This window comes from Salmo trutta, chromosome 2 (genome assembly GCF_901001165.1).
Source record: "Salmo trutta chromosome 2, fSalTru1.1, whole genome shotgun sequence".
NCBI lineage: Eukaryota > Metazoa > Chordata > Actinopteri > Salmoniformes > Salmonidae > Salmo > Salmo trutta.
Genome location: NC_042958.1, coordinates 55,366,829 through 55,393,702, shown reverse-complemented (window position 1 = coordinate 55,393,702; position 26,874 = coordinate 55,366,829). Strand labels below are relative to the sequence as shown.

Here is a 26,874-nt window from a genome sequence, read left to right as displayed (position 1 = left end):
TAACCCTAGTTCTTCAGATCTTTTTTTTATTGGAATGATTTACAAAAACAAAATGTAGACCTGCTTTTTCTAGCCATTCAATGCAAAATACTGCCAAACATATTTCCAAGTATCTCCAATTATTTTACAAAACATAAATCATTGCCATGTACATTAATGGCATTTCAAGCATTTAGATATTAGTATGAAACGTAATGTGCGACTTTCAATATTCAGTTGCATGTTGACTGATATTGACTACTGAAACGTAGATTAAAACACAACGTATCTTTATGATTAAATAAATACAAAAATCTGACTAAATTGTGTTTATGTGAGGGCAAACTGCTTGTGGAAAAAGTCTAAAAAAGCAGAACTTTACATATCAATGAAATAACAAAACAATACATAAAAATGTATAACCAAACTTCATGTCTACGTGTGAAAATACATATTAACATGGAACACCCATGTCCTTTCTCTTTAAGCTGTAATTTTCCATCAATAACATTACAAGTCATATATTTATCGTACATGAATCCCTGAAGTCAGACACTCCCAAATGCCAATTTTATATTAAGTCTAAAGTAGCTCATATAAACCACAAATTCACAAATGCAAATTAACACTCCACTTCAACTCTGTTAAACATTTCTCACAAAGTTGATAAAATCCCTATCAGCTCATACAGTCATAAAGATCCTCAGTGCCTAAGAACTCCCCTAGCATGTGATCTTGGGAGCCGTTCACTGGCTCTAGGTAGCGATGGCCATCGTTTGTGTGTTTATACCTCTGCCTTTCCAGCCTTTGTTCAAAGTCTTCCTGGTCCAGCTGTGAGGCGTGGACAGTGGATTTCTGTGATGGGATGGATGAGACAGGCACTGGGACAAAGGAACCATGGTAGAGTACCATAGGTGCGGTTATCACCTCCATGGTGGAGGCCTGAGACACAGGGCCCTCAGGAGGCTGAACAGGTAACTGCACGTAATTCCCAGTTTTGGGATCAAAGAAGGTCTTCGTTTTGACCTGGACGGACATGTCAACTACGAAATACTGCCCCGAGTCTGGATCCTGCAGCAACTTCCGTTGGGTCATTGGGTAGGAGGTGTAACCATGCTCGATGCTGGACTGACGAGAGAACTGGCTGGTGTAACTGGACTGGCGGGATAGATTAGGGTGAGGGGATGTCAAGTCTATAACGTCACTGGCATGGGAATCAACACTATGGTTCCAATTCTCTGGTTTCTCTCTGTTGGATCTCTCTTGGGCTCGGCCCCTCTGAGACAGCTCCTCCCTAATGGACTTCTCAATATGCTGACTCCTCTGTACTGGTCTGTCCCTAGGAGATGTCTCACTACTACGAATTCTCTGTTCCACTTTATCACCGATGTGTCCGTCCATGCTCTGAGCTCTATGACGCGGGGTTCTCTCACTTGTGGATCTCTCACTGTTTTGCCTTTTATTCTCACTGAAAGCTCTGTCGCTGCTGCGGAATCTCTTTTCTTGCATCCCTCGGCTGTGTTTCTCACTACTACGGCCCTGACGCTTGGAGTCACCATGACTTTGCTTATCACTCTTACGGCCTTGATGCTCTGATTCACCATGCCTCTGTTCGTCAATGCTGCGTCCTTGCCTGTGTTTCTCAATACTATGACTGCTGTGCTCTTCTTTTTCTTGCGGGGGCTTCTCATTAGCATGGCTCTGATGTTCAGGTACACCGTTGTGGTGCTTCACACTCTTATAGGCTTGACGCTCTGATTCATCCTGCCTGTGCTTTTCACTACTACGGCCTTGATGCTCCGATTCACCACGGCTGTGCTTCTCACTGCTATGGCTGATGTGTTCGGTCCTTTCCTGATGTTGCTTCTTACTACTACAATGCTTGTCAATACTATCACTGCTACTATTTTTATGCTCCGATGATTTATCACTCTTGTTTTTATCACTTCTACTGCTGCGGCTCTTGTGTGGTTGACTTCCCTTCTCTTCCTTTCGGATCCTTCTGGTGGTCAGCTTCATGGCTTTGAGGAGGGCCTTCTCTGACTTGGGAGGGACCACGGGGGGTCTGCCGGGTCCTTGGGTGTCATTCCCGCTGCAGACTGAACCAGACTGCACCTTGGAGTCCTCTGGGTTGTTATCAGCTATATCCACTGTGCTTGTCCCCCCTTCTGACGATGGACTCACCCCCGAATGTATGTAATCTTCCTGAGGGACTGTGAGAAAAGACCCATATTGTTGGCCTTTTGGGGTGTTTTCAGGGGGCAGTTTTGTGGGAGACAGTGGGGAGTGTGTAGCGTGGTGAGATTTAGCCTCTTTGGGTTTAAGGTGTTTGTCTGGTGTGGTGGCAGCAGCATGGGGTTCAGGGATATCAAGATGATCTTTCTTGCCCCTCTCAGAGCCACTCAAGCACTCCCTGGGTGACCATGGCGCACGTTGGCCTTTCCGACTGTGTTCGGGCTTTAGTTTTGAGGGAGACAGCGGTGACTGTGGAGAGTGGGGAGATGCCGTCTCTTTGGGTTTGAAGTGTTTGTCTGGTGTGGTGGCGACATTATAGGGTGACGGTATTTCAATAGACTCTTTAAGATGATTGAGAGGATCTTCCTCGCTCCTCTCAGAGCCACTCAAGCTTTCCCTAGGTGACCACGGTGCACGTTCCGCTGGGTCATGGTTTGTCTTGTGCAGAACCTGTTTCACTGTCTTAGTTACAGGCGAGACATGATGCTTGAATGTGTTGTCTTTCACTTTGAATAGAGCCGGTTTCCCCAGAACTGGTGAAGAGGCATTGGACTGAGATGTTGGCGTTTGATTGTTTGTGTTGTCCATGGGGCTCTGGAGCCATCCACTTTTGTCCATCTCTCTGGCTCTTGACTCGTTGTCCTCCATCCGGGATGTTACCCTATCTCGCCTGGAAGGGATTACTGACTTGTCTTCAACTTCCTCATTTTCATGATCACTTACAGAGTAATACTCCACTTCTATCTTTGTCTCCAAATCCCATCTCACACGTTCTGCCACATCCTCTACTCCTTCCTCAACCTCCTCTAATTCAGCAATCAAATTCTCAAAAGAGTGATAGATGTTTGAGTCAGTTTCGTTGTTTCTTTGCAATGAACTCGCGACAGAGAAATATGATGACTTCGAGGACATACTGGTTCGATCCTGTTGACTTTGATTTATACTACTGCTATTTGACAACGGAGACACTAATGTTTCTCTAATATCTTCATCAACATTTGCAATATCTTCACTAATCTTAACTGATTTGTTTGACTCTTCAGTTGCTTGACTCTTTTTCATGGTCTCTTTTTCCATTATCGATTCATCCTCAGTAGTGATGTTTACTTGGTTTGAAGGTTTTGAATGATATTTGCCTGGTTTCAAAGGGGTCTTCCTTCTTACACAGGGTTGTTCCTGTTGTTCCATATTGTGTTGTGTTTGTTCTGCTTTGGGCTCCCTTATAGGAAGTTTATTAGTTTGGCTTTCATTTAATAGAGCCTTAATTTCCTTATCCTTCTCTTCTCTGAGTGAAAAAGATGTATTTGTTTCACGAGGATGCTTTGAATGTTTAGAATAGTCTTCTTCTGCCAAACCAATATGGGGATTATTTTGTATAATTGGCGTATCTTGCTCAGTCGTTGTCTCTGTTTCAAGTGCATCCGTTTGTCTTTCTGCTTTTATCTTTGCATCAAGGGCCTCCCTGTTTGAGACCTTGCCTCTTGCCTGTGTGTTCTTTTGTTGTTGAATTGTGTCATTAGTACTATCCCTACTTGAAAATTCTCTATTCTTTATATCCTCCTCAATTATATTCATAACATTCCCACATTCTTTCTCTTCCTCTGTGCTGTCCTCTTTTTTAGTGTTCCCTTTCTTGCTCCTCGGTGGTACCTCTGGTTTGAGAACGTGTGCGTCTGGTTGACTCTCCTCTTTGACGACCTCATCATTTTTAGAGGTGTCATCTCTTGTTTCAATAGATAACTGTCTCGCAACAGTTCTATCACTCTCCTCTGCTGAGTATTTGCTGGATCTAATATTGTATTTTTGTTTGTCACTGACATTATTGATGATGTTTCTATTCTCTTGCTCCTCCCTGATAGGTCTTGTCGCGAGTTTATTTTCTTCAGGATAGATTGTGGCATCTAACCTCTGATTTCCACCAAGTTTTGTCTCAGTCTTGGTAATGATTTCTTGTGTCTGATGATGATGATCCCTCAGATATCCTAGCCTCTCTCTCACCTCATTTTGTTCCTCCTCTGCTGCTGTCCTGATAGAATCCTGTCTTGCTTGTCTACGCTCTTGGACTCTAACATTATAACTATCATCAGGGTTCTCACCTGGGACTGTATTGACATCCTCTTCTTTATTCTTTAAGACTTTATTTTTACATTTCTCTGCTCTTTCCGATATGATTTCCTCGAGTGCCATTTTAGCCTTGTCATAATTGTCGTTGATCAATGACTTGTTTATAACAACGTTGTTGTCTATCTTTGAGAATACATCATGCTTAGTTTGCTCCTTCTCTTTGTTCACAAATGCCTCTTTTTTAGCGAATGTGTTTCCTCGCATTGAAAGCATACCCCTTTTGATGTTCCTAAGCTCCCTGGAAATTAAATCGTTTTTCGCCTTTGTCTCCCTATCTATCCCTGGTTCGGGGTTCAAATTCTCACTGTCCTTGATAAGGCGTTCACCCAATCTAGCCTTCTCCAGCTCTTTCAGTGCATGTAAGTCACTTACTTTATTTTTGCTATCTTTCATTTCTTTGTGCACCGTCTTCTCTGTATAATGTACTTCTTCATCCACATCTTTCTTATTATTTACCTCCATTTTAGGTTCAAAATCCTCGTCATCCTCCTCTTTCTCGCCACTCTCCTTCATTGCATATCTTTGGCTTTTAATATAGTTGTTTTGTCTCGCTGAAAATATATGTTTAAACCTGCCTTGCTTTTTAACCGGCCCCTTCTCCTTTTCTGACAAAATAATTTCTTTCTCTTTTTCCGCACATTCTATAAATCCGTTGGTGAGTGTGTTGTCAGTTGGATATGTTTCACCTGTTGTCTGTCGCTCTATCCGTCTGTGGCTTGGCCTTGGCACTGAAAGTGAATGAAGCGAATGTCTATCCTCTACTACAATTGCATTGTCATCTTTCTCTTGAGGGGCCTCTGTTTTGACGATGTTGTTCTTATTCATGGTTAATTCTTCTACAGCTTCTGTTCTATTGGGAGAGAATATTTTGGTTCTGGCGGTGGATATTGCTTCCAAACCGGCTTTCATAACCTCTTCAACTGTATCTTTGACATTTAACTCTGTCATGTCCGTTGTTGACCTTTTGGTATGGTCTGTTCTTTTCGAGAACAGCACTTTATTTTGGGCTGTAATTAATGTCTCCCTAATAGCTGTGATGGCTTCTCTTGTATTTACAGTCTGTTCACCGCTGTGTTCTTCCTTCAATTCCACTGTGTCTTTTGTTGGTTGTTTAGCGTTGTCTGTTAAATTTGGCGACGACACTTTGTTTTGCGCTGCAGGTAAATTGGGAGATGCCACTTTGTTCTGTGCTGTATTCGTTATTGTATGTACAGGCTGGTCACCAATGTCTTTCTCCTTTCGCTGCAACATCTCTTTTGCTGGCTTTTCTGGTATATTCAGAGAAATCCCTTTCTTTTGTGCACTAGGATGGTACTTTGTCTTGTCTGAAATATTCAGAGAAAGTCCTTTGTTGTGTGTGGCAATGGACAAAGTATCCTTACTCGTTGACGGTGAGAAGTGTTTCATCTCTGGCCTCGCAGGACTCTTGTACAAGTTCAGAGTTGGGTACGTTTGTTTTGTAGCCAGGGAGCACTTGTTCACCTTTGAGTGTGTAAAGGGCGACCCAGGGCTCCTGCTACCCGCAGCCTCTCTTTTGGTTTGCAATAAGTTGGATATCAAGTAATCGTCTGATATATCCGAATCTAGATATTTCCTAAGACCAGCATTGCTAGATTCTGAAACAGCTGGGCTACAGATATGCAGTCCATCTAATAGAATGGGAGGTGTGCTTAAACCGGAGGCTAGAATGGCAGGTGTACTGAAGCCAGAGGCTATACCGTCAGAAGGAGCTTGTGCATATTTGAGTAGTCTCTGTTCCAGCAGCTTTGGAGACAGAGTGCTACGATCCACCTGTTCGGTTTTGAACTTTGGCGGGCTGTACCTGCTCTTGACCCTCTTCCTGTTATCCTTGAGGTTGAACAACAAACTGGACGCAATAGATTTGTAGCTGTCTCGTTTGACGACCTCGGAGGTCGATCTTGATATGACTGGCGACACATACTCTATGTCTAGGAGGGGGAGATCGAGGAGAGAGGGAGATAGCACTGCTGACAGGATCTCTGAGGTGTCTGTAGCCTGTCTGGACGGTATTACGGGTGTCATCAGCTGAGAAATGCTGAATGGAGTATTGGTCAAAGAGCATGGCTTCTCCACTTCTTTCACCTTTACCGACTTGACTTCCTTTTTATACAGCAGAGGAATCTCCTCCACCAGTTTGGGGGTTTCAGTGGGAGGGCAAAGTACTCCCAGTTGGTTGACAGGTACAGCACTCTTGGCTCTCGCTCTGTTTCTCCTCCAGGGGGCGTTGGTTTCACCCTTAGCAGAGGTGTCTGACGCAGACCTCTTCTCGGGGGCAGAGGGTTTTGGCAGAACCTTGGGTGGAGGACGAGGAGGAGGAAGAGGGGGTTCGACTGGTTTCTGGCACTGCTGCTCTGTCTCCTCCACATGCAGTGTTTCTATTCGATGTGCCTCAGTCAGTTGTTTGTATAGAGGGGAGTCGTACCATTTAGGAAGGTTGTCCACCACCGGGAGAATGGAGGTGATGCCGTCCTGACTGAACGGAAAGCGGTTAAAATCCCTCCACGATTGGAACGGGCTGAACTCGCTGTGGAGGAAAAAGTTTTTGATGTTCAGCTTCCGCAGCTTGAAAATAGATTGGCCATTTTTAGTCTTGGAGGACTTTGCATCCTTGTCTGATTTCTTGGTTGTGAGGTTCTTGTAATCTGAGGAGAATTCTGATAGTTCCCTTTCGATGCTGAAGAGGGCCGACTTATCCCACGAGTCCCCGTTAGTGTCCTTGAAATCACTATTTTTAATCAACACGTTGGACATGCTCTTCTTCTGCCTCCAGGGTTGAATGTCTTTGGCACCATTGAGTTTGTGCTTTTTACCAGCGTCTTTAGTCTTTTTCAGGGGCTTCTCCACTAGGGGCTTGTGACAGCTGAAAGGGTATCCATATGAAAACTCATCATTGTACACGGCCTCGTCTCCGATGCACAGGCTCCGGAAGGCTCGGTCAGTGAGCGTGCTGACCTCTCGGTCCGTCTCGTCCAGGAAGATCTCAGTGAAGCCGTTGGGGAAGCGGTGGTGGAGCATGGTGTTCCGGTGGCTCACGTGTTGGCGCTTCTCCACACAGGTCATGGTGATGGCTGATGGTTGACAATGGGTTTTAGATGGTTGAGTCTATAGCGTCCCCAGTTGGGTCAGCTTACCATCTTCCTGGGAAAGAAGGAAATACATACAGTGTCACAATCAGGAAACAGCAGCACTTAATTGCTTTATACAGATTGTATAGTGACTGACTTTGAAGCATTACAGTATCTGCTCAATGAAAGTTCCAGGCTTTTGTCGATGCATTTCTGAGATGCAAGCATTTTTTCATCAGCCTAATAATTTTTTACAAATTACAAGCTAGATTTAGTGTTTTTTTATGTGATTCCTCCTAACACTATAGAAAGGGCTGTGTCCATTTTGATAGCACAATAAATTGTTTGGTAGACCATGTACTGTATCTCACTCTGACCTTTGTGTCCATGATATGTGTGAACTGAACTATCTTGTCGCTATGCACACCACAGACAAACACATACCATACCGCAGGCTATTTCAAGGGAAGGAGGATGCTTCTACACCATCTCCTAAACATCAAGTATGACCATGGATATGAGCAGCATGACAATAAAGAACTTTTGACCTCATGTCTCATAAATACTGAGATTTTATAGGAGCTGGTGTCCTTGATGCCCTGTACTACAGTGTATCTGTTGTACTGCCTACAGATGTAGGATCTTAATTTCAGCCAGTTTGCTACAGCAGGAAAATAGTCCTGCAGCATCAGAAAATGTGGACTAATTAATAGACATTTTTGTAGGGGTTGATACATTTTCTGTAATTTTGTTTTGTTTGTTTGTTAGGGCAAATCAAGTCTGAAATTTCAAAGTGGAAATTAAAAACTTCAGAAGCCTTTTTAAACCTAAAATACACCACAAGTGTGATATTTCTTGCATTGGAAAAAAGGTTATCCTGCAACTGGGTGATCAAATTAAGATCCTGACTATGTTAGTCTATGGGCATTATTATCTGACTATATCAGAGCTCTCAAACCCTGCTCCTGGAGAGCTACTGTCCTGTAAGTTTTTGCTCCAACCCTAATCTAGCACACAAGATTCTAATAATTAGCTAGTTGATACGCTGAGTCAGGTTAGATACAACTGGGGTTGGAGTAAAAATGTACAGGGGGGTAGCTCTCCAGGAACAGGGCTGAAGTAAAAATGTACAGGGGGGTAGCTCTCCAGGAACAGGGTTGGAGAACCCTGCTATAGTCCAATAATAATGACTTTAGACTAACAGGCTATAGACTAACAGACTAATAGACTAATATAGGCATTATTATCAGAAAAGGCCATCACATGGTAATTTTTTTTAACAATTTTTATTTTTAATTATTTCACCTTTATTTAACCAGGTAGGCAAGTTCAGAACAAGTTCTCATTTACAATTGCGACCTGGCCAAGATAAAGCAAGCAGTTTGACACATACAACAACACAGAGTTATCCATGGAGTAAAACAAACATACAGTCAATAATATAGTAGAAAAATAAGTCTATATACAATAACAAGTAATCACTGTTATTGTTTGCAACATTCCTATAAATCAGCATAGGTTTGTGTACAACCATGTGGGTAGCATGTTAACAGCATATTATAACATGCTACAGGTGCAGGATCTTAATTTCATCACCCTGTCATTGCAGAAAATGCAAACTCGTGGTGTATTTGAGGTTTAAAATTTAATTTTTACCAAGTAAGTTGACTGATAACACATTCTCATTTACAGCAATGACCTGGGGAATAGTTACAGGGGAGAGGAGGGGGATGAATGAGCCATTGTAAGCTGGCGATGATTAGGTGACCATGACGGTATGAAGGACAGCTTGGGAATTTAGCCAGGACACCGGGGTTAACGCCCCTACTCTTACGATAAGTACCATGGGATCTTTAATGTCCTCAGAGAGTCAGGACACCTGTTTAACATCCCATCCAAAAGTCAGCACCCTACACAGGGCAGTGTGTACGGTGCCATCACTGCCCTGGGGCATTGGGATGTTTTTTAGACCAGAGGAAAGAGTACCTCCTACTGGCCCTCCAACACCACTTCCAGCAGCATCTGGTCTCCCATCCAGAGACTGACCAGGACCAGGACCAACCCTGCTTAGCTTCAGAAGCAAGCCAGCAGTGGGATGCTGGTGGAAAAAAGGCTTATAAAAAAAAGGCTTATAATGTTAGTAATTTCCACTTTACAAAAATGTCCTTTATTATAATCCACACAATAATTCACTTTTCCTGTTGCTGCAGGATTATTTTCCTCCTGTGGTCACCTTCACAATGGATATACAGTACTTATTATATTCCCCCGAATGGACAAAACATTAGGAACAATAGGAACTCTTTCCATGACAGACTGACCAGGTGAATCCAGGTAAAAGCTATGATCCCTTATTGATGTCAGCTGTTTAGTCCACTTCAATTAGTGTAGATGAAGGGGAGGAGACAGGTTAAAGAAGGATTTTTGAGCCTTGAGACATGGATTGTGTATGTGAGCCATTCAGAAGGTGAATGGGCAAGACAAAATATGTATGTGTCTTTGAACGGGGTATGGTAGTAGGTGCCAGGCGCACCGGTTTGTGTCAAGAACTGCAACGCTGCTAGGTTTTTCAGGCTCAACAGTTTCCTGTGTGTATCAAGAATGGTCCTCCACCCAAAGAACATCCAGCCAACTTAGCATAACTGTGGGAAGCATTGGAGTCAACATAGGCCAGCATACCTGTGGAACACTTTCGACACCTTTTAGAGTCCATGCCTTGACGAATTGAGGCTGTTCCGAGCGCAAAAGGGGGTGCAACTCAACATTAGTAAAGGTGTTCCTAATATTTTGTACACGCAGTGTATATTTTCATAATGTGATTGATGGTCAAGCTTATATAAGCAAATCACACACCACAATGCTCTTTAAACATTTTATGTGCAGAATAAGTTTACATGGGGCGCTGAGAATGCCTTTAAATCACGCCGTTGTTCACAGTGCACTTTGCAGCAGCTGCTTAGCTTAGTTTAGCTATCTGGGTGAGGGACTAGAATAGATCATTAACCCATTTCAATATTCTGAACTGGGAGCTTAACCATTGGCATATTGGTCAATGTTATGGTTCCTACAAAACTGGGACACTCCTTAAAGGTAGCTACACAAACATAGTGAGAGTACTGAATGTATAGAATATGCCATAGTGTTGTATTCAATTTAACCCTCTGAGTAAAACTTGATTCAAAAGCACAGAAAAAGAAACATGATTCAGATTCATGATCATGTCAAGATCAACAACAGTTTTCCAGACATGTATAGGCCTAGCTCTGCGTACAGTCATCGGAACTTTGCCAGTCACACACATGCATTTTCAATCTTTTGCCCTCAATATTTAACAATATACTTTATTATGTAACTGTAACTGAGATGAAAGAATGCATTCACTTTCCAGGAGAATTTGGCCAGCGCTAAGCTATTTTCCAGTGCTTATAATGTGATACCAGTTAGAGAGGCAGGGTGATTTCCCAGCCTCTAGTTGGTGTATTAATACCAAAGGAGAAACAAGAGTAGAGAGGCTATCTATCCCACCTATCACACCCCAAGGTAAGTATATTCAGTGTTATACAGTTAAGGTACAGTAATATACAGTAAATGTAGTTAGTGCCAGCAATATAACAAACACCGTCTTCAAAGTTCCACCTCATAACTTTGATAAAATGTTTGGACTTCAATAAAAGTGCACAATTTGGACAAAATCTTCAGTTGGTATATATATATATATATATATACCAACTGAAGTTTTTATATATATATATATATATATATATATATATGGCTATCATAAAAATTTAAAGTAAATATTGACATGTTTGTCGTGTACATGTGCCATATGTTTGTTTGGGTATTAGGGTAGAAGGTTCAGATTGTGAGCCCTTCACCCCACACGTAAAAAAATGACTATGTGATCCAATCATCCCCTCACATTCCCATGCTTTGGACAGTTATTACCATTAATGAAGATACAATTCGGCTTTACCTTTTGATTGTGTATTCCATGTTTGGTTGGGGTACGGGTCAAATCAAGACAGCGGGGGGTCATGAGGAAAAATCCTTAAGTCCTGATGAATCCACGGCACCTGCAAAAAAATCGTAGGCGTGAGTAACAAGTTTACAAGCAGGAAAAAAGTTTACTTTGAATAAATAAATAACCAAAGATAAATCCTTGAACTTACTCAAGCCCTGAGTTCCATGCGGTAAATGCAGCGGGGCAAAGGACCCTAAAAGCTAAGCACGGAAGAGTTGCTACCGAAATAGACACAGAAGACGGTGTGGCCAAACTGAGCAGTAACACTAATTTTAGTATCTAAGAGTATGTGTCCATAGCAGCATGCTAGCTTTATCTTTAAGCGCCTTCAAAGACTACAGTGGCTATTCACGTGAGGGGTTGAGTGGAGTAGTCTCTAGCTCCTGTTGGACTCATGGGGTGACGGCTTTTAGTCTGTGACTCACTTGTCTCTACCATGGTCTCGCCATACAAACAAGGTATCAAACATAGCTCATTGAGTCATCCACACAAGTGTCACACTCCTTAAAGCGGAGAATGAGAGACAAATGGCATCTGATTACCATGACGGGTTTGGTTTTCCCCACACACACACACACACACACATTGTCCGTGCTTTGTTTACTGGGATAAGCTGTGTGGTCTGTGTGTTTGAAGCTTCTGTTGTTTCAGTGAGATTGAAGTGAGAGGCATCTAGTTTCTAGTAACTTTTACTCCATTTAGTCAATCATTGTTCAACCACATTGGTGGAACTTTCATCATTTCTTTGGTAAGGAAAATAAGGACTTGATTAGTACACACATAAAGGTGTCAGTGAAAAGCTCAATAGCTCTTGTAATCCTGCAGACAAATTTAGATTTGAATCGTTCCTACAATTAATCAATTTCCCCCTTTTATTGTCAATACCACACTTTCATTCAGGGTTGAGCAGTAGCTGATTGTATGTAATCAATTCCATGTAATCTGATTACAAAAAAAATGTAACTGTAACAAATTACGTTAGCAGCACAAATATTATAGTCAGATTATAGATACTTTTGAAAAACTAGATTACTCATTGGATTATTTTTACATTTAAAAACATGTTTGCGAGAACAAAAAAAACAATGACACCTTTCTGTTTTCTCGATGTCATGAAAAAATGACGCTTCAAACGAGCAAAAGCACAAAATAGGAATAAGGAGGAATCATACTACTCTCTGACACCCGCCGCATGTGGCAGGGGCTACAGTTCACTATGGATTACAGAGGAAGACCCAGCCGTGCCCAACGATACCTTTCTACCAGATGAACTCAAATGACTGCCTTGCCTGGTTCACCAACTACTTCTCAGACAGAGTTCAGTGTGTCAAATTGGAAGGCCTGTGGCCGGACCTCTGGCAGTCTCTATGGGGTGCCAAAGGGTTCAATTCTCAGGCCGACTCTTTTCTCTGTATACATCAATGATGTCGCTCTTGCTGCTGGTGATTCTCTGATCCACCTCTCCGCAGACGACACCATTCTGTATACATCTGGCCCTTCTTTGGACACTGTGTTAACAACCCTCCAGACGAGCTTCAATGTCATACAACTCTCCTTCCGTGGCCTCAAACTTCTCTTAAATGCGAATAAAACTAAATGCATGTTCTTCAACCGATCGCTGCCCGCACCCGCCCGCCAGTCTAGCATCACTACTCTGGACGGTTCTGACTTAGAATATGTGGACAACTACAAATACCTAGGTGTCTGGCTAGACTGTAAACTCTCCTTCCAGACTCACATCAAGCATCTCCAATCCAAAATTAAATCTAGAATCGGCTTCCTATTTCACAACAAAGCATCCTTCACTCATGCTGCCAAACATACCCTCGTAAAACTGACTATCCTACCGATCTTTGACTTCGGCGATGTCATTTACAAAATAGCCTCCAACACTCTACTCAGCAAATTGGATGCAGTCTATCACAGTGCCATCCGTTTTGTCACCAAAGCCCCATATACTACCCACCACTGCGACCTGTATGCTCTCGTTGGCTAGCCCTTGCTTCATATTCATTGCCAAACCCACTGGCTCCAGGTCATCTATAAGTCTTTGCTAGGTAAAGCTCTGCCTTATCTCAGCTCACTGGTCACCATAGCAGCACCCACCCGTAGCACGCGCTCCAGCAGGTACAGTTGAAGTCGGAAGTTTACATACAACTTTGCCAAATACATTTAAACTCAGTTTTTCACAATTCCTGACATTTAATCCTTTAAAAAATTCCCTGTCTTAGGTCAGTTAGGATCACCACTTTATTTTAAGAATGTGAAATGTCAGAATAATAGTAGAAAGAATTATTTATTTCAGCTTTTATTTCTTTCATCGCATTCCCAGTGGGTCAGAAGTTTTCATACACTCAATTAGTATTTGGTAGCATTGCCTTTAAATTGTTTAACTTCGGTCAAACGTTTCGGGTAGCCTTCCACAAGCTTCCCACAATAAGTAGGGTGAATTTTAGCCTATTCCTCCTGACAGAGCTGGTGTAACTGAATCAGGTTTGTAGGCCTCCTTGCTCGCACACGCTTTTTCGAGTTCTGCCCACAAATTTTCTATAGGATTGAGGTCAGGGCTTTGTGATGGCCACTCCAATACCTTAACTTTGTTGTCCTTAAGCCATTTTGCCACAACTTTGGAAGTATGCTTGGGGTCATTGTCCATTTGGAAGACCCATTTGCGACCAAGCTTTAACTTCCTGACTGATGTCTTGAGATGTTATCTTTTTATCATCTTATCTACGAACATAGACAGGGCTCTAACTCCCCTAGCTCCACAATGAGATAGGGTGCAGGCCAGGCAGCAGGCTGTTAGCTAGCCTGCCAGCTTAGTGGAGTCTGCCACTAGCAGTCAGTGTAGTCAGCTCAGCTATCCCCATTGAGACCGTGTCTGTGCCTCGACCTAGGTTGGGCAAAACTACATCTCAAAATAGGGCTACTTAATGTTAGATCCCTCACTTCCAAGGCAGTTATAGTCAATGAACTAATCACTGATCATAATCTTGATGTGATTGGCCTGACTGAAACATGGCTTAAGCCTGATGAATTTACTGTGTTAAATGAGGCCTCACCTCCTGGTTACACTAGTGACCATATCCCCCGCGCATCTCGCAAAGGCGGAGGTGTTGCTAACATTTACGATAGCAAATTTCAATTTACAAAAAAAAATGTTTTCATCTTATGAGCTTCTAGTCATAAAATCTATGCAGCCTACTCAATCACTTTTTATAGCTACTGTTTACAGGCCTCCTGGGCCATATACAGCGTTCCTCACTGAGTTCCCTGAATTCCTATCGGACCTTGTAGTCATGGCAGATAATATTCACATTTTTGGTGACTTTAATATTAACATGGAAAAGTCCACAGACCCACTACAAAAGGCTTTTGGAGTCATCATCGACTCAGTGGGTTTTGTTCAACATGTCTCCGGACCTACTCACTGCCACATTCATACACTGGACCTAGTTTTGTCCCGTGGAATAAATGTTGTGGATCTTAATGTTTTTCCTCATAATCCTGGACTATCGGACCACCATTTTATTATGTTTGCAATCACAACAAATAATCTGCTCAGACCCCAACCAAGGATCATCAAAAGTCGTGCTATAAATTCTTGGACAACCCAAAGATTCCTGGATGCCCTTCCAGACTCCCTCCGCCTACCCAAGGACGTCCGAGTACAGATATCATTTAACCACCTAATTGAGGAACTCAATGTAACCTTTCGCAATACCCTAGATACAGTCACATCCCTAAAAACAAAAAACATTTGTCATAAGAAACTAGCTCCCTGGTATACAGAAAATACCCGAGCTCTGAATCAAGCTTCCAGAAAATTGGAACGGAAATGGCGCCACACCAAACTTCAAGTCTTCCGACTAGCTTGGAAAGACAGTACCGTGCAGTATCGAAGAGCCCTCACTGCTGCTCAATCATCCTATTTTTCCAACTTAATTGAGGAAAATAAGAACAATCCAAAAAGTATTTTTGATACTGTCGCAAAGCTAACTAAAAAGCAGCATTCCCCAAGAGAGGATGGCTTTCACTTCAGCAGTGATATATTCATGAATTTCTTTGAGGAAAAATCATGATCATTAGAAAGCAAATGACGGACTCCTCTTTAAATCTGCGTATTCCTCCAAAGCTCAGTTGTTCTGAGTCTGCACAACTCTGCCAGGACCTAGGATCAAGGGAGACACTCAAGTTTTTTATTACTATATCTCTTGACACATTAATAAAAATAATCATGGCCTCTAAACCTTCAAGCTGCATACTAGACCCTATTCCAACTAAACTACTAGAAGAGCTGCTTCCTGTGCTTGGCCCTCCTATGTTGAACATAATAAACATAATAAACTTCTGACCCACTGGAATTGTGATACAGTGAATTATTGTAACGGCCGTCGTAGGAAGAGGACCAAAATGCAGCGGGTACGTGAATGCTCATATTTATTTTATTACGAACTCCACACAAAAACAACAAAATGAAAACACGAACGACAGCTAACAGTTCTGCAGGCTAAACATAGCAGTGCATGAATACAACTTCCCACAAAGGGACAGGTGAAAACAGGCTACCTAAGTATGACTCTCAATCAGCAACAACGATGTACAGCTGTTCCTGATTGAGAGCCATACCAGGCCAACACAAAGAAATACACAACATAGATAAAACCTAGAATACGAAATATAGAACATAACCCAAAAACCCCGGAACACAAATCAAACACCCCTCTTACATAAATATATATCCCATTAAACCCCGAACCACATAAAACAAATATCCCCTGCCACGTCCTGACCAAACTACAATAACCAATAACCCCTTATACTGGTCAGGACGTGACAATTATAAGTGAAATAATCTGTCTGTAAACAACTGTTGGAAAAATTACTTGTGTCATGCACAAAGTAGATGTCCTAACCAACATGCCAAAACTATAGTTTGTTAATAACCTCTCTAGGGGAGGTGGGACGAAATCGTCTCACACTATTCAACAGCCAGTGACAAATCAGAGAGCCAAATTTAAAACCACAAAATGTCATAATTCAAAGTTCTCAAACATAGGACTATTTTACACCATTTTATAGATATACTTCTCCTGAATCGAACCACGTTGTCCGATTTCCAAAAGGCTTTACAGCGAAAGCAAAACATTAGATTATGTTAGGAAAGTACATAGACACAATCACACAGCCATTTTCCAAGCAAGCATATATGCCACATAAACCCAAACCACAGCTAAATGCAGCACTAACCTTTGATGAGCTTCATCAGATTACACTCCTAGGACATTATGTTATACAATACATGCATGTTTTGTTTAATCAAGTTCATATTTATATCAAAAAACAGCTTTTTACATTAGCATGTGATGTTCAGAACTAGCATACACACCGAAAACTTCCGGTGAATTTACTAAATTACTCGTTGACAAACGTTGACAAAATACATAAATTATTTTAAGAATTATAGATACAGAACTCCTTTATGCAATCGCTATGTCCAATTTTAAAATAGCTTTTCGGCGAAAGCACATTTTGCAATATTCTGAGTACATAGCTCGGCCATCACGGCTAGCTAATTTGACACCCACCAAGTTTGGGGCTCACTAAACTCAGAATTACTATTAGAAAAATTGGATTACCTTTGCTGTTCTTTGTCAGAATGCAATCCCAGGACTTCTACTTCAACAACAAATGTTGTTTTGGTTCCAAATGATCCATAGTTATATCCAAATACCGTCATTTTGTTCATGCGTTCAGGTAACTATCCAAACGGTGACACGAGAGTGCATTTCGTGACAAAAAAAATCAAAATATTCCATTACCGTACTTAAAAGCATGTCAAACGCTGTTTAAAATCAATTTTTATGCTACTTTTCTCGTAAAATAGCAATAATATTCCAACCGGGCAACGTTGTATTCATTCAAAGGCTGAAAGAAGAAAAATGGAGAAGTCTCGTGAACGCGCATCTCAGTCTCACTGTCCCCAGGCTGACCACTTACAAACAGAGCTGTTGTTCTTTGCCCAGAGACAGCAGACACCCCATTCCACTTTCTGGCGGCTTTAGAGAGCCAATGGAAGCCTTAGAAAGTGTCACGTTACAGCACAGACGCTGTATTTTTCATAGAGATGCAACAGAAGGACAACAAATTGTCAGAGAGGGCACTTCCTGTATGGAATCTTCTCAGGTTTTGGCCTGCCATATGAGTTCTGTTATACTCACAGACACCATTCAAACAGTTTTAGAATCTTTAGAGTGTTTTCTATCCAAATCTACTAATTTCTGGGCAGGAGTAGTAACCAGATTAAATCGGGTACGTTTTTTATCTGGCCTTGAAAATACTGAGTGGTTGAAAAATGAGTTTTAATGACTCCAATCTAAGTGTATGTAAACTTCCGACTTCAACTGTAGCTACTGACCCTGTATATAGCTACTGACCCTGGAACTGACCCTGTATGTAGCTACTGACCCTGGAACTGACCCTGTATATAGCTACTGACCCTGTCATGCATCTTCCGAAACATGACCCATCACGCCCCGCTTCTTAACATCCGCTCGCTTAACCCGGAAGCCAGCTGCACCAATGTGTCAAAGGAAACACTGTTCAACTGACGACCGAAGTCAACCTCCCTCTGCAACTGGATCCTGGACTTCATGACGGGCCACCCCCAGGTGGTAATAGTAGGTAACAACACATTCGCCATGCTGATCCTCAACACGGGGGCCCCTCAGGGGTGTGTGCTCAGTTCCCTTTCTGTACTCCCTGTTCACCCACAACTGCACGGCCAGGGAAACCATCATTAAGTTTGCTAATGACACAACAGTGGTAGACCTGATCACCGACAATGATGAGACAGCCTATAGGGAGGAGGTCAGAGACCTGACCATGTGGTGCAAGGACAACAACCTCTCCCTCAACGTGATCAAGGTAAAGGAGATGATTGTGGACTGCAGGAAAAGGAGGACTGAGCACATCCCCATTCTCAATGATGGGGCTGTAGTGGAGCAGGTTGAGAGCTTCAAGTTTCTTGGCGTCCACATCAACAACAAACTATCATGGTCCAAGCACACCAAGATAGTCTCGAAGAGGGCACAACAAAAGATATTCCCCCTCCGGAGACTGAAAATATTTGGCATGGGTCCTCAGATCCTCAAAAGGTTTTACAGCTGCACCATCGAGAGCATCCTGACAGTTTGCATCACTGTCTGGTATGGCAACTGCTCGGCCTCCGACCGCAAGGCACTACAGAGGGTAGTGCGTATGACCCAGTACATCACCGGGGCCAAGCTTCCTGCCATCCAGGACTTCTATACCAGATGGTGTCAGAGGTGGGCCCTAAAAATTGTCAAAGACTCCAGCCACCCTAATCATAAACTGTTCTCTCTAATACCACACGGCAAGCGGTACCGGAGCGCCAAGTCTAGGTCCAAGAGGCTTCTAAACAGCTTCTACCCCCAAGCCATAAGACTCCTGAACAGCTAATCAAATGGCTACCCAGGCTTTTTGCATTAACCCCCCCCCCCCCACGCTGCTGCTACTCTCTGTTATTATCTATTCATTGTCACTTATATAACTCTACCTACATGTACATATTACCTCAATTACCTCGACTAACCGGTGCCCCCGCACATTGACTCTGTACTAGTACCCCCTGTATATAGCTGCATTGTCTTAAAACTGCATTGTTGGTAAAGGGCTTGTAAGTAAGCATTTCAATGTAAGGTCTACACCTGTTGTATTCAGCGCATGTGACAAATAACATTAGATTTGCAGGCATCCGGCCCGCCACAAGGAGTAGCTACTTGGCGATGAGCCAAGTAAAGCCCCACCGTAACCCGGATGACGCTGAGCCAATTGTGTGCTGCCCTATGGGGTTCCCAGTCATGGCCGGATCGAACCCCAGGCTGTTGTGATGCCGCTACACTTCAATGCCGTGCCTTAGACCGCTGCGCCACTCGGCAGGCAATTTGTTTGACTTTTAAATTAATGATATGTACCCATTGATTCTTTAAGAATATATTTTATAAATTTCCCATGAACTTAGTTCAACTGTCATACCCAGTCAGTACCCAACATATAAGCTTGTTTTTCCCCAATGTTTCTAAACAAAGTAAATTTTAAACAAACATGGTTAAAGTTATTATGGATGGTAAGTCCTTGCATCCATTCCCCCGTCTATGAATTAGAGAGTGGTTACATTTCTCCAGCTCCATCCCTCAGCTGTTCACCGAAACAGGGAAGGGGGAAAATGATTTGTTATTGTTTCAACTGCTGATTGCTGCTTTAAGGGGAAAGTAATCAGATTACGTTACTGAGTTTGGGTAATCCAAAAGTTACATTACTGGACATGTATTTAGTAACTGTAATGGATTACATTTAGAAAGTACCTTATTCAACCCTGATTTCATTGATTTTGTTCCTTGGTTTGTTTTTACATGAACTTCTCCTGACTTACTGTACCAAAGTGCTCTATTTAAGCAGGTCTATTTCTGTCATGTTGTTTTTCATACAGTAACAACCTGCCTCTCGTTCTGTCACACCTTCCATATATCAGCTAATCAGTCAAATGTCAGGCCAACAACACCTGTTACTGGCAGCAAGCAAGGTCCAATGTGATTCCAGGGGCTGGAAACAGTGTCTTCAGTGCCTTTGCTGACTTGAGAGATACAGTGTGAAGAGTTGTTGCAGAAAGTATAGACACAGGATTGGAAGGACTGTATCTTCGAAAAAGCAAGATTTCAAGGAAAATTTGAGAAATGTGTGATTTTACACAACTTTTCTGTTTGCAAGCAAAGGTGACACATACTTTTATTTTAACATTACCTAGATGGGTTGACAGAAAAAAAAGCATGAAAAAAAAAGCATGAAGTCATGAGCTCTGCTGGCCGGCTACTGCGTAGCAACCTAGCGGTGCATAGCAACCTAGCGGTGCCATAAGCCCTAGTTTGCTCTAGAAAGCCCATTACGATCGCCACAATGGCCAACAGGGACTACCGTTTTGGGCCGGCAGGCTATGAGGAGGCTTGCACCCTCATCCCATAGACATTAAGGTTGACTCTCTTAGTCAGGATGAAAATGACTACATCAACCATGATCCTTTGCTAGTTATGGCCACTTTCACCATGATCCTTAGCAATTTTTTACAAGTGCCATTCAGCCCCATTATGCAAAATGGTGCACTTCAAATTAAAATACTTCCGGGTTCATGGGAGTTTTCCATAGGAATACATGGATGATGTCAGCGCTATCAGTATCTACTGTTTTTAATGTGTATGGAATATACTGGATACTTTATCGATCTCAGAGGGGGAAATTCCCTTCATTGTTTTGGAGAGATTGATGGGATGATTTAAAAGTAGAGTGCAATCCGAGTGCATTTCCCTATTACTATCTGTAGCCAGCCACTTAACCTTTCCCGGAATCAGGTCACATGGTGTCAGCAGGAGGGTCTCCCCTAGCAACCCAGCCTCCAACCCAGATCCAAATGGGCTCTCGTGTCAGTTCCTCTTGCTGCCCTTCTCCCTGCAGCCAGCTAATGCTAAAATCGGAGATTGGAGCGGCGCGGGCCGCTTTCCACTGGAGTGTTAGTCAGGCAATCAAGGACATAGTCATGCAGGCCGGCAGGGATGCAGGGCCCAGACCCTATCTGATGGACACACACACATGGGTCTGCGCTGGGCAGCAGTGGGGGACTAGTTATCAGTCACAGCCACTGGGAACCATGCAGGCAAGCACATGCAAGCAAGCACATGACTAACTGACTGGCTGTCATGGCAGCCCAGTAAAAACAGGCATTTCTGTTGCGGTATGAGGACGATGTGCACAGCTGGTGGAATGCCCCTCATTCCTGTCCGCTGAAGCAGTTAGCATAGCTGGGATTAGCTAGTTGATAGTCTGTCCAACTCCTCTGGATACATTCAGTAGGCCCATGGTTCCCTGGATCAGATAGATAGAAAAACAGTGTGTTACTGAAACACCCAGACCAATTGGTCAGCCAAGGACAGCCTAGACATTCTGACACCTCTGAGGTGACATTGATAGTTTGACAAGCTAGGAATGAGGACACCATTACTGTATGAAGCAAGTTGGAACAGGTCAGAGAAACACATTTATAACCTTTATAGAGAAACATTATATCAAAATAGATTAACGTATGTTCGAACAGGACAAACAAAACTAACCTTTGATTATCAAGCTTAATGTACAATCCACAGAAACCAGTGGAGGCTGCTGAGGGGAGGACGGCACATAATAATGGCTGGAACGGTACGAATGGAATGGCATCAAACACATGGAAACCATGGAAACTATGTGTTTGATGTATATGATTCCATTCCACTAATTCCGCTCCAGTCGTTGCCATGAGCCCGTTCTCCCCAATTAAAGTGCCACCAACCTCCTGTGATAGAAACCATGATACCTTGTTCATTTGTTTGGTTTCATGGATCAAGATAATAAAATGCATACTTAACTCAACCACATGCAATCCGTCTCAAGAGTGTGTGGAGCAGTAGAGACAGGGCTCCCGTGAGACAAGGCTCCAGTGTGATACTGTCTGTGGCATGTGTCTAGGTCTGGAATCACACCGGAGACCATCATAATTCCAGGAAGCCAGAAGAAACTGGAGAGGCAACAGACTGCATTTAAACTATGCCAACGACACAAGGTCACAGTCTGAGGAGGCCTCATTGACCTCCATGGTTTAGGAGGACCATGTGGCTTGGCCTATAAAGTGGCATGTAATCATGGGAGCCAGGAATCACATGGGTAGAATAACATGTAATAATGTAGGTATTCAAGTGTCCCAGTGCAGTGTCTGCCATCTCCGTTTAATTCAAGGATTTATTTGAGCAAAATAATGCACACATTTTGTATACTGAAATGTGTGGTATGAAAGGCTAGGAAACATGATTGTAAACATTACAAAAATACTTTTTGTTTTGTCACCTAATCACTGTAGTTTATCCAATGCATGGCACACCCACCCCTCTGTTTGTTTGTTCATTGCCTTAATCTAAACAGCCTGCAAAGACCCAGCTCATGTTAATATTGTCTTCACTCCTTATCTCCGACACCTCTCCAGTGTAGGGGGCTGCAGTGGGGTGGTGGGGGGTTGAGGTTAGTGGGTTGGTCGTTGCTGGCTGGCAGTGGCCATGGGAGGTGCTCTGGGCCCATGCCAAGGCATCCTAGGCAGCTGGGCGCACAAAGCTACCCTTGCCATTGTACATGTCTGCGCCTCTCCAAAATTTACACAGCAGGTCAAAAATAATCAAGAGATACCTGGTGATACGGACCAGGCTGTTGCTATTAATGAAGCAGTAGACTGTGTCTTTACAAGGGGAAGCTGGGAGAGTTTGAGCATTGCTGCCTGCTATTAAACCCAACCATGACCCGAGCACTGAGAAGGGGCAAGCTCCCCTCAGTGTGCCCTGAAGGACCCATGTTACGAACCTGACACCCCGGGCCTCTCCAGGTCCAGACTTCTCAGGGTCATGGAGAAGGGAATGGGAGGGTTGAGACGGGGCCGTGGAATACTCCCCTTAAGGTCACTGTCCAGTTGTTGTTGAGCAAAACACAAACAGCTCAGAAAATGGTTAACTACCAAAGAGGATTGTCTGCCGGTGGGTGGCATGCTCTACAGTAGTGTTAGCCCTTGGGATTTATGTGCTGTATATTATGGTGGAACATGTCTGTGCCCGTCTGACCCACATGCCAGGCAGAATTCTTTCCAAAATACCAAGTACTGTGTACCCAACATACCCAACATCCAAGTGTCAATGACAGTTGCATATGCTGCTGTGTAATCATAAAGCAACAGCATTCCACTACATACAAGTTCATACATGTAGATTTCGATCCAGATAAACAATAACAAATATTATTGTAATATACACCACACCAGTAGGACCCAATGTTTTTTTTACAATCTATAACGATCCATTTTTCAAAGTGAATATACTCCCTGTGAATTGACTGCTGTGTTGCATGGCCCTGTGTAACAGTTGTTGAAGCCGTGTTGAATGGACCAAACTGCAGGCGGAATGTGGATACTCATCTTTTAATGTAAAGAATAATAAATTAAAGCAAAGTATACACAGGAAGACAATAAACACGGGACTCACGACAGGCTAACATGCTTACTACAAACAAAAAGACTAGCAGTGTTAGCACAACCACCCACAAACCCAAGTGACAAACATACTCCTAAATATATGACTCCCAATCAGGAACAACGATCCCCAGCTGTTCCTGATCAGGAGTCACAAGACTAACACAGAACCAGACATACTAGACAACACATACAGACTTCTTCTGCCACGTCCTGACCAAAATACAACAACACTACTCCCTCTGCTGGTCAGGACGTGACACCCTGTCTAGTTTACAGATCTTTACAAATCATAGGCTAGCAAAGAAATTACAAATGTGAATGTATCAACCGTTTTCATAATCATATACAGAATTATATTTAAAAACAAACTTGCCATTATCAAGCATACAGTGGCAAGAAAAGGTATGTGAACCCTTTGGAAATACCTGGATTTCTACATAAATTTGTCATAACATTTGATCTGATCTCTATCTAGGTCACAACAATAGGCAAACAGTCTGCTTAAACTAATAACGCACAAACAATTATACGTTTTCATGTCTTTATTGAACACAACGTGTAAACATTTACAGTGCAGGGTAGAACAAGTATGTGAATCCTTGGATTTAATAACTGGTTGATCCTCCTTTGGCAGCAATAACCTCAACCAAACATTTTCTGTATTTGTGGATCAAACCTGCTCAACGGTCAGGAGGAATTTTGGACCGTTTCTCTTTACAAAACTGTTTCAGTTCAATAATATTCTTGGGATGTCTGGTGTGAACTGCTCTCTTGAGGTCATGCCACAGCATCTCAATCGGGTTGAGGTCAGGACTCTCCAGAAGGCGTATTTTCTTCTGCTGAAGCCATTCTGTTGTTGATTTACTTCTGTGTTTTGGGTTGTTGTCCTGTTGCATCACCCAACTTCTGCTGAGCTTCAGTTGGCGGACAGCCTAACATTCTCCTACAAAATGTCTTGATAAACGGAATACATTTTTCCATCGATGGTGGCAAGCTGTCCAGGCCCTGAGGCAGCAAAGCAGCCCCAAACCATGATGCTCCCTCCACCATACTTTACAGTTGGGAGGAGGTTTTGATGTTGGGGTGCTGTGCTTTTTTTTCTCCACACAGCGTTGTGTGTTCCTTCCAAACAACTCAACTGTAGATTCATCTGTCCACAGAATATTTGCCAGTTGCGCTGTGGAACAGTCAGGTGCAATTTTGCAAGCTTCAGACGTGCAGCAATGTTTTTTTTGGAGAGCAGTGGCTTCTTCCTTGGTGTCCTACCATGAACACTATTCTTGTTTAGTGTTTTATGTATCGTAGACTCATCAACAGAGATTTTAGCATGTTCCAGAGATTTCTGTAAGTCTTTAGCTGACACGAGGATTCTTCTTAACCTCATTGAGCATTCTGCGCTGTGCTCTTGCAGTCATCTTTGCAGGACGGCCACTCCTACGGAGAGTAGCAAGTGCTGAACTTTCTGCATTTATAGACAGTTTCTCTTACCATACACTGATGAACATCAAGGCTTTTAGAGATACTTTTGTAACCCTTTCCAGCTTCATGCAAGTCAACAATTCTTCATCTTAGGTCTTCCGAGATCTCTTTTGTTCGAGGCATGGTTCACATCAGGCAATGCTTCTTGTGAATAGCAAATTAATAATTTTTGTGGGTTTTTATTGGGCAAGGCAGCTCTAACTAACATCTCCAATCTCGTCTCATTGATTGGACTCCAGGTTAGCTGACTCCTGACTCCAATTAGATTTTGGAGAAGTCCTTAGCCTAGGGGTGCACATACTTTTTCCAACCTACACTGTGAATGTTTAAATGATGTATTCAATATAGACAAGAAAAATATAACAATTTGTGTGTTATTAGTTTAAGCACAGTATATTTGTCTATTGTTGTGACTTAGATGAAGATCAGATCAAATTTGATGATCAATTTATGCAGAAATCCAGGTAATTTCAAAGGGTTCACATATTTTTCTTGCCACTGTTAGTGAAGTGAACTTCTAGGTAAAGCCTAATACTAACCTACTACATTTCTGAAACAATTAAATTACGACAAGTAACGCATTTGGCTTGACCCAGAAATTCACTTCACAGTTTAATTAATCATGGAATTGATTGATGTGGAAATCTAGAGGGTAAGGGGGATTCCTAGCTTGTTTGGAGACACCACACCTTGCCTTGTTTGGCAAGGCAATGAGAAGCAAAAACAGATATCCGACATCCTAACAACCTCTCACTAAACTACTTAGTCCTACTTAGTCCAAGTGTTTATACAATGCCTTCAGAAAGTATTCAGACCCCTTGATTTTTCCACATGTTGTTATTCCAAAATTGATTAAATAAATACAAATAAATACATAAATAAATAAAAATAAATAAAGCTGCAATTTACACACAATACCCCATAATGAAAAATTGAAAACAGTGTTTTAGACATTTTAGCAAATGTATTAAAAATAAAAAACAGAAATTCCTTTTTTACGTAAGTATTTAGACCCTTTGCTATGAGACTCAAAATTGAGCTCAGGTTCATCCTGTTTCCACTGATCATCCTTGATGTTTCTACAACTTGATTGGAGTCCACCTGTGGTAAATTCAATTGATTGGACATGATTTGGAAAGGCATACACCTGTCTATATAAGGTCCCACAGTTGACAGTGCATGTCAGAGAAAAAAACCAAGCTATGAGGTCGAAGGAATTGTCAGTAGAGTTCCTAGACAGGATTGTGTCGAGGCACAGATCTGGGAAGGGTACGAAACAAATGTGTGCAGCAATAAAGATTCCCAAGAACACAGTGGCCTCCATCATTCTTAAATGGAAGAAGTTTGGAACCCCCAAGATTCTTTCTAGAGCTGGCCGCCTGGCCAAACTGAGCAATCGAAGGAGAGGGGCCTTGGTCAGGGAGGTGACCAAGATCCCAATGGTCACTCTGAGCTCTAGAGTTCTGCAGCACTCCACCAATCAGGCCTTTATGGTAGATTGGCCAGATGGAAGCCACTCCTCAGTAAAGGGCACATGACAGCCCGCATGGAGTTTGCCAAAGGGCACCTAAAGGACTCTCAGACCATGGGAAACAAGATTCTCTGTTCTGATGAAACTAAGATTGAACTCTTTGGCCTGAATGCCAAGCGTCATATCTGGAGGAAACCTGGGACCATCCCTACGGTGAAGCATGGTGGTGGCAGCATCAGGCTGTGGGTATCTTTTTCAGCGGCAGGGACAGGGAGACAAGTCAGGATCGAGGCGAAGATGAACAGAGCAAAATACAGAGAGTTCCTTGATGAAAACCTGCTCCAGAGCGCTCAGGACCTCAGACTGG

The 26,874-nt window shown here is 42.7% G+C and overlaps 1 protein-coding gene across 2 annotated transcripts; it reads right to left on the bottom strand.

Moving 5' to 3' along the window:
- On the bottom strand, positions 1-12,351 carry LOC115157816 (uncharacterized). 2 transcript variants are annotated; one of them, XM_029706225.1, is made up of 3 exons: positions 11,594-12,351; positions 11,398-11,497; positions 1-7,497 (listed from the first exon to the last, which is right to left on the bottom strand). In XM_029706225.1, the coding sequence occupies exon 3, from the start codon at positions 7,417-7,419 to the stop codon at positions 658-660; it is 6,762 nt and encodes a 2,253-aa protein (XP_029562085.1). In that variant the 5' UTR covers positions 7,420-7,497; positions 11,398-11,497; positions 11,594-12,351; the 3' UTR covers positions 1-657. The 2 variants fall into 2 exon arrangements, with proteins under 2 accessions (XP_029562085.1, XP_029562086.1); XM_029706226.1 differs by having other exon boundaries at positions 1-7,493.
- Positions 12,352-26,874: the final 14,523 nt, after the last annotated feature.